We start from the raw sequence: 13,042 nt of genomic DNA, 5'->3' as shown, positions 1-13,042 counted from the left end.
ACAGTGTGTGTGTCTAACCGGTTAAAGAAATTGTACCTGCAGAACAGGCCCCACTGAGATCTGGGTGTATGATTGCTGGTTGTGTAAGTGAAGGTACCTGACAAACAGGGCCCACTGAGATCTGGGCGTATGATTGCTGGTTGTGTAAGTGACCGTACCTGCCAAACAGGCCTCACTGAGATATGGGTGTATGATTGCTGGTTGTGTAAGTGACCGTACCAGCCAAATAGGGCCCACTGAGATCTGGGTGTATGATTGCTGATTGTGTAAGTGACCGTACCAGCCAAACAGGGCCTACTGAGATGTGGGTGTATGATTGCTGGTTGTGTAAGTGACCATACCTGCCAAACAGGCCCCACTGAGATCTGGGTGTATGATTGCTGGTTGTATAAGTGACCATACCTGTCAAACAGGCCCCACTGAGATCTGGGTGTATGATTGCTGGTTGTGTAGGTGACCGTACCTGCCAAACAGGGCCCACTGAGATCTGGGTGTATGATTGCTGGTTGTGTAGGTGACCGTACCTGCCAAACAAGCCCCACTGAGATCTGGGTGTATGATTGCTGGTTGTGTAAGTGAAGGTACCTGCCAAACAGGCGCCACTGAGATCTGGGTGTATGATTGCTGGCTGTGCAAGTGACCGTACCTGCCAAACAGGGCCCACTGAGATCTGGGTGTATGATTGCTGGTTGTGTAAGTGACTGTACCTGGCAAACAGGGCCCACTGAGATCTGGGTGTATGATTGCTGGCTGTGCAAGTGACCGTACCTGCCAAACAGGGCCCACTGAGATCTGGGTGTATGATTGCTGGTTGTGTAAGTGACTGTACCTGTCAAACAAGGCCCACTGAGATCTGGGTGTATGATTGCTGGTTGTGTAAGTGACCGTACCTGTCAAACAGGGCCCACTGAGATCTGGGTGTATGATTGCTGGTTGTGTAAGTGACCATACCTGTCAAACAGGGCCCACTGAGATCTGGGTGTATGATTGCTGGTTGTGTAAGTGACTGTACCTGCCAAACAGGGCCCACTGAGATCTGGGTGTATGATTGCTGGTTGTGTAAATGACCGTACCTGGCAAACAGGGCCCACTGAGATCTGGGTGTATGATTGCTGGTTGCGTAAGTGACCGTAACTGTCAAACAGGCCCCGCTGAGATCTGGGTGTATGATTGTTGGTTGCTTAAGTGACCGTACCTGGCAAACAAGGCCCACTGAGATCTGGGTGTATGATTGCTGGTTGCGTAAGTGACCGTACCTGGCAAACAGGCCCCACTGAGGTCTGGGTGTATGATTGCTGGTTGTGTAAGTGACCATACCAGCCAAACAGGCCCCACTGAGATCTGGGTGTATGATTGCTGGTTGTGTAAGTGACCGTACCAGCCAAACAGGCCCCACTGAGATCTGGGTGTATAATTGCTGGTTGTGTAAGTGAAGGTACCAGCCAAACAGGCCCCACTGAGATCTGGGTGTGTGATTGCTGGTTGTGTAAATGACCGTACCAGCCAAACAGGCCCCACTGAGATCTGGGTGTATGATTGCTGGTTGTGTAAGTGACCGTACCAGCCAAACAGGCCCCACTGAGATCTGGGTGTATGATTGCTGGTTGTGTAAGTGACAGTACCTGCCAAACAGGGCCCACTGAGATCTGGGTGTATGATTGCTGATTGTGTAAGTGATCGTACCAGCCAAACAGGCCCCACTGAGATCTGGGTGTATGATTGCTGATTGTGTAAGTGACAGTACCTGCCAAACAGGGCCCACTGAGATCTGAGTGTATGATTGCTGGTTGTTTAAGTGACCATACCTGCCAAACAGGCCCCACTGAGATCTGGGTGTATGATTGCTTGTTGTATAAGTGACCGTACCTGCCAAACAGGCCCCACTGAGATCTGGGTGTATGATTGCTGGTTGTGTAAGTGAGCGTACCAGCCAAACAGGCCTCACTGAGATCTGGGTGTATGATTGCTGGTTGTGTAAGTAACCGTACCAGCCAAACAGGCCCCACTGAGATCTGGGTGTATGATTGCTGGTTGTGTAAGTGACCATACCTGCCAAACAGGCCCCACTGAGATCTGGGTGTATGATTGTTGATTGTGTAAGTGACCATACCTGCCAAACAGGCCCCACTGAGATCTGGGTGTATGATTGCTGGTTGTGTAAGTGACCGTACCAGCCAAACAGGGCCTACTGAGATCTGAGTGTATGATTGCTGGTTGTGTAAGTGACCGTACCTGTCAAACAGGCCCCACTGAGATCTGGGTGTATGATTGCTGGTTGTGTAAGTGACCGTACCAGCCAAACAGGCCCCACTGAGATCTGGGTGTATGATTGCTAGTTGTGAAAGTGACCGTACCAGCCAAACAGGGCCTACTGAGATCTGAGTGTATGATTGCTGGTTGTGTAAGTGACCGTACCAGCCAAACAGACCCCACTGAGATCTGGGTGTATGATTGCTGGTTGTGTAAGTGACCGTACCAGCCAAACAGGCCCCACTGAGATCTGGGTGTATGATTGCTGGTTGTGTAAGTGGCCGTACCAGCCAAACAGGCCCCGCTGAGATCTGGGTGTATGATTGCTGGTTGTGTAAGTGACCGTACCAGCCAAACAGGGCCTACTGAGATCTGGGTGTATGATTGCTGGTTGTGTAAGTGACCGTACCTGTCAAACAAGGCCCACTGAGATCTGGGTGTATGATTGCTGGTTGTGTAAGTGAAGGTACCAGCCAAACAGGCCCCACTGAGATCTGGGTGTATGATTGCTGGTTGTATAAGGGAACGTACCTGCCAAACAGGCCCCACTGAGATCTGGGTGTATGATTGCTGGTTGTGTAAGTGATCGTACCAGCCAAACAGGCCCCACTGAGATCTGGGTGTATGATTGCTGGTTGTGTAAGTGACCGTACCAGCCAAACAGGCCCCACTGAGATCTGGGTGTATGATTGCTGGTTGTGTAAGTGACCGTACCAGCCAAACAGGCCCCACTGAGATCTGGGTGTATGATTGCTGGTTGTGTAAGTGACCGTACCAGCCAAACAGGCCCCACTGAGATCTGGGTGTATGATTGCTGGTTGTGTAAGTGACCGTACCTGTCAAACAGGCCCCACTGAGATCTGGGTGTATGATTGCTGGCTGTGTAAGTGACCGCATTTGATTGGCTTTTTCATACATATGACGTAGACACTAACTTCAATGTTAAGCTGAAGGATGGTGAACTAATTCCAAAGCTTTAAAGTTTGCTCTGATTGCGGTATTTTCTCAGCAACTTGTCATTCATATTATTTTCAGTTATCATCAATCTGCAGATGGTTGTGGGTTTCCTCCCATCATAATGCTGGCTCCGTCGTGTAAGTGAAATATTCTTAAGTACGGCGTAAAACACCAGTTGAATACATAAATAAAATCTAGCAGTCCTCCTAAAATGCTAACTGTTCAGAAGAGCGAGTCTTAGGGGTGAGGTGTGACATATGAGGTTGTTCAAGGGTCTTAACACCCAAAACAGAACTAGGGCACCTCACACACAACCAGGACATCCTCGACACGTCTGGGACACCCAAAACACAATCAGGACACCTTCAACTTAATTGGGACACCCCCAATACCACCAGGACCTCTCCAACACCACCCAAACGCCACCAGGACACCCCAACAGAACCAGAACATCCTCAATGATGATGAAGAATCATTAGGTGTGTGCACATAGATTGCGTCTTCTGGTGACAAGACGAGTTCGTGCCGCCAAAGTTGATGGCAGACTTTGCTCATGCGACTTAAAGGAAATTCCACTGCGAAGGTAATATGACATGGCATAGGCAATCTGTAGATAAATAAGAACGCTGGTTCCAAAAGAAGAGAGAGAGGGAAATATCATTATGAGCACATACACATTGCATTGTAAATAGCTATGCATTGTACCTTGTCGAAGAAAAGGACAGCATATTTAGTGCATTAAGTACATGCAGGCGGTAAACTACGTAGGATAACAAATTATTTATCCACGTGCTCAAATAAATAGCCTTGCATCCAGAGATCTGAGCAGAGCCTGCTGATTGGTTCATACACGTCTTGGCAACTGAGCTTCCTGAACTGATTTCCTGAACTTTTTATGTGGGATTTGGTGGGTCAGGGCCCAGTCTGGGTATCACGGGCGTGTCCTGAATAGGGATAAGTTGGAATAACAATGATTAAGTTTTGCTCACCTCTGACGAAAGCTTATCATTTAACGTGACATTAGCTGTAGCCATTGCTTAAATTATACACGGACGTTCATGTCGCACAAATGGTTTTTGGGCCTTTGATGTATTCAACAAAAGTGTTTGAAGAGATCAAGAAGCATGAATTAGGCATCTCATTTCGGAGAGGTGTCCTAGCCTGTGTTATAAAGCAGACTATGTATAGGTTTGACCAACTCCTTCAATGTGTGTATGCTATTCTCCATCGCAGACGTGCACTGTTTAAGAACGTGAGGCGTCACCGACATTGTTACAATCTATTAACAACACTGTGTTGTATGCAGTGCATGTTAATACACAAAGAGTTCACCCACATTGAGAACTTCATCATCTTTCTGACTAATAATTTCACTTACAGACATTCCTCAGCACATAACCCTTTCGTCGCTTCCAAGAACTCGTGGCTATTTTTATCGTTAGTCGTTATAAAAGTGACCCACACGCGTTGTACAGGGCTTTCTCTAACGGTTATCATCCGTACGGTGTGAGGAAAGAAAAGACTACAAGCAACATGGGGCAGTGGAAGCCTGTCGTGGTGGGTCTAGTCGTATGTTTGATAGACCAAGTCGTGTCGTCCTCCGAGATAACCTGTAACTACCCTGACGAATACAAGCACCACCCAAAGACTGCAATCGCTTCATTCACTGCGCCATGGGCAATCCCTATGTAAAACAATGCCCGCTAGACTTGGTGTTTAGCGACGTACTCAAAATTTGTGTCTTCAAAGACAGTTTGTACGACGACTGTACTCCTAGGGGTAGTGGTGGTGGGAATTCCGGCTCAGACGGCTCCAACATGGGAGGCACCAACCATGGAGGCTCTAAGCCGGGCGGTTCCAAACCGGACGGTTCCAAATCGGGAGGCTCAAACAGTGGCGGCAGTAGCTCTGACGAGAGCACTGGCGTTACGAGCGGCACCATGAGCAGTAGCAGTAATACAGGTTCCTCAGGGTCTTCTTCCAATCAAGGTAAGTACAAAGTTGTTAACTTTGCGCATTCTTAAATTGACCTGGCGCATTAAAGACTATGGATCTCCACCGGGGTGAAATTAATCCCTTTTTTATCTCACAGTTTGATACTCTATTGTTCAAAGGCTCTCTTTTCACTCACTTAAAGATGAAAACCACATTCGCATCGTCAATACCTTCTAGGACCTGGTATGGTAATGCGGGGAATCGGGCCCCAGTGCGAGAAACTGTTTACCTGAAAAAGCCAAATTGACTATAGCTCTGAGTGACAACTGCTGACACACTTTTAAGGCCACTTCATTTTTCCGCTCAGTTTTTCTCTTCTTCTCCTGTTATATGGCAAGCATACGACTTATAAAGCTCCAAATAAGCACTGAAACCATGTATCGGTCAAAATATGGACAAACAATAAAAGACGAATGTTAATCAATACAAAACTTTGACAGCACCAAGAAATACACAAGTGAAAGTTTAAGTAAAATATTTTTCTGCTTAACGTTGATCTTCACACTGTAACTTGAAATGGCGGAGCCTCGTTTGAACGAAGAACTGGCGTTTAGGACAGAGTACAGCTTCGGCCGGTTATTACTAGGCAAGCATCTATTTTATGGCCACATACCTTGTTACAGTGCTTCGACCAAGTTTTATGCATCTGATTGGGAAATCTACAGAATTGTGCTGGGGTTTTGAAATTTGCACTTTTTTGTATCTCTCTGAGGCCGATTCACCACCTTACCTCACCAGGTCCTTTGGCAAAGAGTAAAACTTTTTAACCTGTTTATTGCCTTTTGCTATCATTTGTCTATGCCTTGTACACGGCCTTGTGTGCTCATGCAAGCAGTAAAGGCCTTGTGTGCCCATGCAGGCAATGAGCGCCTTATGCGCTCCTGCATACAGTGAAGGCCTTATGTGCCCATGCATACGGTGAGGGCTTTATGTGTCCATGCAGACAGTGAGGGCCTTATGTGCCCATGCTGGCTGTGAGGGCCGTATGTGCCCATGCATACAGTGAGGGCCTTAAGTGCCCATGCAGGCAGTGAGGGCCTTATGTGCCCATGCAGGCAGTGAGGGCCTTATGTGCCCATGCAGGTTGTGAGCGCCTTCTGTGCCTATGCGGGCTGTGAGCGCCTTATGTGCCCATGCAGGCAGTGAGGGCCTTATGTGCCCTTTGCAGGCTGTGAGAGCCTTCTGTGCCTATGCCGGCGGAGACGGCCTTATGTGCCCTTGCAGGCAGTGATGGCCTTATGTGTCCATGCAAGCGGTGAAGGCCTTGTGTGCCCATGCAGGCAATGAGCGCCTTATGCGCTCCTGCATACAGTGAAGGCCTTATGTGCCCATGCATACAGTGAGGGCTTTATGTGTCCATGCAGACAGTGAGGTCCTAATGTGCCCATGCTGGCTGTGAGGGCCGTATGTGCCCATGAATACAGTGAAGGCCTTAAGTGCCCATGCAGGCAGTGAGGGGCCTTATGTGCCCATGCAGGCAGTGATGCTCTTCTGTGCCCATGCAGGCTGTGAGCGCCTTCTGTGCCTATGCGGGGTGTGAGCGCCTTATGTGCCCATGCATACAGTGAGGGCCTTAAGTGCCCATGCAGGCAGTGAGGGCCTTATGTGCCCATGCAGGCAGTGATGGTCTTCTGTGCCCATGCATGCTGTGAGCGCCTTCTGTGCCTATGCAGGCAGAGAGGGCCTTATGTGCCCATGCGGGCTGTGAGCGCCTTATGTTCCCTTGCAGGCAGTGAAGGCCTTATGTGCCTATGCAGGCAGAGAGGGCCTTATGTGCCTATGCAGGCAGAGAGGGCCTTATGTGCCCTTGCAGGCAGCGAGTGCCTTATGTACACATGCAGGCAGTGAGGGCCTTATTTCCCCATACAATGAGAGCCTCATTTAAAAGAAATTCAAATGTTGACTGGTCCTACTCTCAACTTCGAATGAAGTATAATTCATTTCAAAATACGCTGAAAAGTATTTTATTCATAGATCTATGTTTAAAATGTCTGCCTATGAAACTTGGAATTTGATGGTGAACTCTGTTGAACATATCACCTACTTAGGACAACTTATTTCTTCTTGCAGGATTATCGCTTGTGTACCGGTGCTGTAAAAATGGGTTAGATCAGGAATTATAGTTTTATAATTATATTTTCAGGAAGAGTAGTAAGGGTGGTTGGAGATCTCTCGGCATCTGGCGAGAACGCTCGGTCTTCAGCCAACTGTCCACGAAACTCGGTCGTCCTGAATTGCGCTTGTAACGAGAGAACTGGCTGTAATGGTCAGATAATTTCGGGGCGGGTCTGTCGGGTGTTCAATGCCCGGAGAGCTTCAGGTCAAAGGGTGAGTCTGCCATCAAACGTTATGATTTTGCAGAAGAAGGCTCTAATTGTTTATTAATTGTTACTGACAAACAAAATCGTTCTCGTGGACTATTCTCTTTGGATTCTCATAGGTCCATAAATGTGTAAATTACAGATTGTCCGGCATTAAGGATTGTCAAGGTTTATAGTGTGTCTACAAAAATATCGACAATAGTATGTGGTAGATGGTAAAGGTTGGATTTATGATCTAACTGACAGAGTATCGGCACTCCAGTGTGTAGCAGACTCGAAAGGCGGATATATGGTATATCTGGTGAAGTATCGACCCCAATTTACAGGCTCCATAGAATGGTATATCTGGTAGACTGAGAAATGCTTTATGGTATATCTGGTGCAGTATCAACCCCAGTCGTAGGCTCTGATGACGGATTTATGGTATATCTGGTAGAGTAAGCCTATCGTCTCCAGTGTCTGGTAGGCTACAGGAAAGTTTATGGTATACCTGGTAGTGTATCGACACCACTGTCTGGTATAGACTCTAAAGAAGGACTGTTATATCTGGTAGATTATCGGTGCCACTGTCTGGTAGGCTCTGAAGAAGGAAGATGGTATATCTGGTTGAGTATTGACTCCAGTGCCTGGTAGATTTTGAAGAAGGATTTATAGTATATCTGGTAGGGTATCGGCTCCAGTGTCTGGTAGGATCTGAAGAAGGATTTATGGTATATATAATGGAGTAACGTCCCATCAAGTGTGTGGTATAGGCCCTGAGGAAGAGTTGATAATACATCTGGTAGAGTATCGTGACTCCAGTGTCTAGTAGACTTTAAAGGCGGATATTTGATTTATCTAGTGAAGTATCGGCAGAATTTAATTGGTAGGCTCTATAGGAGCTGAAGGTATATTTGGTATCTCTGAGAACGGGTTTATGGTATCTCTTAGCTAGGTCCTGCCAGTAAAGTCCTGGTTGTGGCTGGTTGTAAAGTCCTGGCTGTGGCTGGTTGAATTTGTTGGTTTCCTCTCTTTCTGGGCCCCCCACCCCCACCCCCCCCACCCCCCGCTCTTAATTATGGGAGTGTGGATTAACATGTTGTGGTCAGCCAGTTACATAATAGAGTGTGTGATGTGAATGAGGCCATCTCTAGCAGGTAATTCCAGGTGTTTAATCTCAGGTCACCGGTTCCTAAAGCAGTAAATACGTATTAAAAGTAAGCCTATATGGTTGGGGCATGACGGATCTTCGTTATGAGTTGAAACATGGCACATATACGTGACTTTACAATGCCTGGCAAAATAAGGATCAACTTCGAGTTCAAAGTTGTTTCGTAAAATTTTTTAACAGTTTTTGTCCTCTTGTGTCTCTTTTTATCCTCTTGTGTCTCTTTTTATCGATACGAAAAAAATGAATTGAAACTTGTCACATGACATCAAAATGACGAGTTACATATCAACTGGAGTATCGGTCCTATTCCACAACATTTTGGCCACTTTTCTCTTGTTCTGTTTTCGGGCCTTTTTTTTTTGTTTTTGTTTCAAAACGATCCGTTTCACGTTGAATTGAAGCTTGGTAGATTTATATATGTAACGTCAACGTGACAAATTGCACATTGTAAGTTTCAGTTCAATTGGCTCGTTTAGCCTATACTGTTTATGACTTTGACATAGTAACTGTATTACTCCCGCTGCGCAGACAAGATATGTATTGTTGCATGCGGCAAGGCTTCCACAACGCTTATTATAGCGTTATGTACACCAGATTTGTCGTTTCAAGTCTGAAAGCTGACGATACAGAGGCATTGTATATAGGCAGGCACTTACATGTACATGTACTTGTTACTATAGTATTTTAGCGTGCGGAAGACTCATCAAAGTATATTGATGAAAAACACCAGCGAATTAAGCATCGTATGTGTACTTCATGCAAGACACCAGCGTATTATTATCCATACATTGTGATATGCTGGTGTAGTCTTTTGATTAACCATACATACTCTGCCTGCACTAATTGTATAGGATACAAGTATATAGATGTATAAACCGCGGTTCTGGCTACATGGTGTAGGTAACCCCACGTAACAAACACAGATACCTTCTAATTAACCACGAAGTCAAGGCGTCGTGTGATTGTAGGATTGTCAGCGAAAACTACACAACAGTGTTTGTAAAAATGGATTTGTCCAGATACGTGACCACTGCTTTGTCTTTCAAGCGGGTTTTTGACTCAGAAAATGAACTTGCTGACCCTATACCCAATGACCTTTACACATCCATGGGAGGCGCACAACACAGATTAATCCCACTTCTAAGCACACGTGCGCATATAGCTTACAGGTTATGTACAGGTATTAAGCCGTACGGTTCGAAAGGTAGTTGGTTCAAATCCTATACCAGGGCCGCCCGAAGGAGTAAATACAACAGGATATACAGCAACAGTTGCGCAATGCTTTCGCGGCCGTAGTGTGTTCTAAATCTGGTCATATATATTTAGAAGCTATACGTAGGCTTATATATTCGTAGAATTTATTTTTGCAAAATGTATATGGTGATATGGATAACCGAAGTACGCCACACGCATAAAGCATTTAAGAGGTGGCTAAAGGTGTATATAGCCTGTTATATTTCCTTAGTAAATCTCCTTAATTTGGTGGAAGAGTAGCCCCTCTGAGTCCTCAGAAATGAATGAATGAATGATTATGGCTTATCGCCACATCGGCAGTATTGCATATCGTGGCGACCTCACAATTGAAAACCATGGCATCATGTGGTTTTGTCAAATGTTATATCCATGTGAAGATCAAGTTTCATGGCGAGGCGAAGGGCTGATACATTTATTTGATTGATGTTTTACGTTGCACTCAAGAATATTTCACTTGTACGACGGCAGCCACCCGGGTAACCCACGCCCACGTGACTGTTGCTAGCAGAACGCAGATCACGGAGACCGGAGAGCAAGCCGACATGAGCTGGTCTTGAACTCACAGCGATCGCATTAGTTGGTGAAAGAGTCTGGAGTCATTGTGCCGCACGAAAAAGTAAAGCGTGAGGACTACATATACATGTGTTTACATCTGTTAAGTGATACAGAAACGACGCTGATTTGCTGCTGTGTGAGGTGCTAGATAAGCATGTCGAGGACTCTGAATTTGAGGTTGGTTTACTATAGAGTTCTTATAGGTGTATGATCATTTTGTTGTTGTTATTTTTTCTTTCCTCACTTTTTATGTTTGATATAGGCGCTAGCGATCTGTTTCTACGACAATGTGAATAACTGGGAAGTCGTGAACTCACTTTTGGTGTCTTCGCCTGAGGCAATTTGTACTCCAGGCTTCCAAGTGTACGCTTGCACGATTCACTACAGGTGAGTGGATAAACAGGTTGCATGTTGGTTTCGAATGCAAAGAGAAAATCGACACTGAGATGAAAATGTTTGTGCAATAAATATGCATTGTTTATGCCTAGCAATTTGTATCTTGCATGCTTTTGGACGGTTCTTCAAGTCATGGATGCTGTACGTTAAATGATCAAAATTTGGGCTCATGAGGAATAAATGGCACATATTGCCTGATTTTGAGAATCCTCTTGATCTCCGGGTGATTTGAGGTTGTTTGGAGGGTACGATGATATCCTCTACTGGGAAGGTTTATAATTATTATGACGTTTATTTGCTTCTAAAACTGCAATTTTTGGAGCTAAATTGTATGTCAATTACCACATACGCTTAGAAATATAGGTATATATGTAGCGTCGCTATCCGTATATCCTGTATGAAAAAATGAGTACGTCAAAAACATGGAACCTATATAACTACACACTGTAAATGTGCTTAGGCCCTATACTAAAGCCTTGGACATTTCCTCATCAACAGGAATTCCCATCGGGAAAGGGTCTTCGCGTTGCTGGACAGGGCCCGCAACTCCTGTCGTGCGGTCAGTTCTTGCCAATACGGAAGAGGTTGCAGGACTCAGGCTATATGTCGCAAAATTGAAGAATGACCCCTGACGTATGTCACTGACCAGGCACCGACGAAGACATAACCATTATTTGTTCTGAATTGCTGGAAAGTTAAAAAAAAAAAAAAAAAATCACGGTGAATATGCAACATTATATATATTATATGTTTTTACTCAATGTGAAAATAAAGCATCTATAATCCTTATATACCACATCGGAGAGGGATTCCACTAACAGCTTTCTTGACTAGTCCAATTAAAAATCAATACTGTCGTCAACTATTTGATCGTCATACATATCACCGAAACTGAGGTATAATTTAATTTAACTACTGTTTACTAGTATATAGGTCTCTCTACAACTTATTTATGCATAATCTCATTCTGTTTGAATGATTGATTGATTGATTGTTTAACATCATACTCAAGATTTTTTTGACGATGGTGCTCGATGATGGGTGGAAGAAATCGAACTGCCCGAGTTAAAGCAACTGGCGACCTTTGGCAAGTAACTGGCCAACTTTCCCACGTCTAATGCACAAATTTGCATACCATATTGCATGGTGAAAGACAAAAAGTGCATGGTCTTCGAAGAAAGACTTCGGAAACGGCCACGTAAGCATCGTCGACCGCTGTAGCCAAGTCTCCATGAACAACGAGGGCCCGGGAGAATCAGTACATTTCACTTCCACGGTCAGGATCGAACTCTCACGCCACGATTAAACGCGCACCTTCCTAACTGGGCTCCATTTCGCCCCCCTGTTTTACATTGAAATGTAATTTCACAGTGGCAAATACAGAGGCCATATGCATGGATCTGAGTGCAGAACTGTATTTGGTGACATCCGTTTTGTCTTTCTTACAGTCTGTCACAGCATAAAATTGTGTTACATTCGTCAGAACCATAAATTTAAGTTTAGCCTTGTTGTCCAGGGATTTTTTTTACCTCTATAGATTATTGAAACAGGTAACTTAGTTTAAAAAAAGGACAAAAAGAAGTTATTACTTGTCCCGTTACCATGGAAACCTCTTGACAAGTGACCGCACCCTAGCCAACAAACGGTGAATTTGAACCTACGATTTATTTATTTATTTGATTGGTGTTTTACGCCGTCCTCAAGAATATTTCACTTATACGACGGCGGCCAGCATTATGGTGGGTGGAAACCGGGCACAGCCCGGGGGAAACCCACGACCATCCGCAGGTTGATGGCAGACCTTCCCACTTACGGCTGGAGAGGAAGCCAGCATGAGTTGGACTTGAACTCACAGCGACCGCATTGGTGACAGACTCCTGGGTCATTACGCTGCGCTAGCGCCCTAACCGACTGAACCTACGAAGTTTAACGGTTAAAAAGGTTATACTGCAGATTGTAAGGAAAAATCAAAAAATGCTGTAAACAATCAATTTTCTTAACTTTATCCCGTATATCCCAAAATAATCTCTCTGAAAATGCCAACCTCACAAATGTCCGATGTAAATGTATAAAATGATACCCTACCAGACGTGCTGGTACCATAAATTTTCAGAAAATCTAACGCAGGTCTCTTTCGGACTTCCAATGACTGATGGCGAAAGTT

General features: G+C 45.2%; 1 protein-coding gene across 1 annotated transcript; it reads left to right on the top strand.

Annotated features, from left to right (window-relative positions):
• Positions 1-4,702: 4,702 nt before the first annotated feature.
• On the top strand, positions 4,703-11,676 carry LOC135474043 (uncharacterized transmembrane protein DDB_G0289901-like). Its single transcript, XM_064754033.1, has 4 exons — positions 4,703-5,196; positions 7,346-7,530; positions 10,745-10,869; positions 11,377-11,676. Exons 1-4 carry the CDS (start codon positions 4,881-4,883, stop codon positions 11,501-11,503), a joined length of 753 nt encoding a protein of 250 aa, XP_064610103.1. The 5' UTR covers positions 4,703-4,880; the 3' UTR covers positions 11,504-11,676.
• Positions 11,677-13,042: the final 1,366 nt, after the last annotated feature.

Source organism: Liolophura sinensis, chromosome 8, assembly GCF_032854445.1.
Source record: "Liolophura sinensis isolate JHLJ2023 chromosome 8, CUHK_Ljap_v2, whole genome shotgun sequence".
Taxonomy (NCBI): domain Eukaryota; kingdom Metazoa; phylum Mollusca; class Polyplacophora; order Chitonida; family Chitonidae; genus Liolophura; species Liolophura sinensis.
Note: the sequence above shows the minus strand (reverse complement) of the source record. Positions and strands in the feature narration are given on the sequence as shown.

Coding starts and splice junctions, on each gene's coding strand:
- LOC135474043 (XM_064754033.1), top strand. CDS start 4,881: ATGGGCAATCCCTATGTAAAACAATGCCCGCTAGACTTGGTGTTTAGC. Junction 5,197..7,345: donor AGGGTCTTCTTCCAATCAAG/GTAAGTACAAAG, acceptor TTATATTTTCAG/GAAGAGTAGTAAGGGTGGTT. Junction 7,531..10,744: donor GGAGAGCTTCAGGTCAAAGG/GTGAGTCTGCCA, acceptor TGTTTGATATAG/GCGCTAGCGATCTGTTTCTA.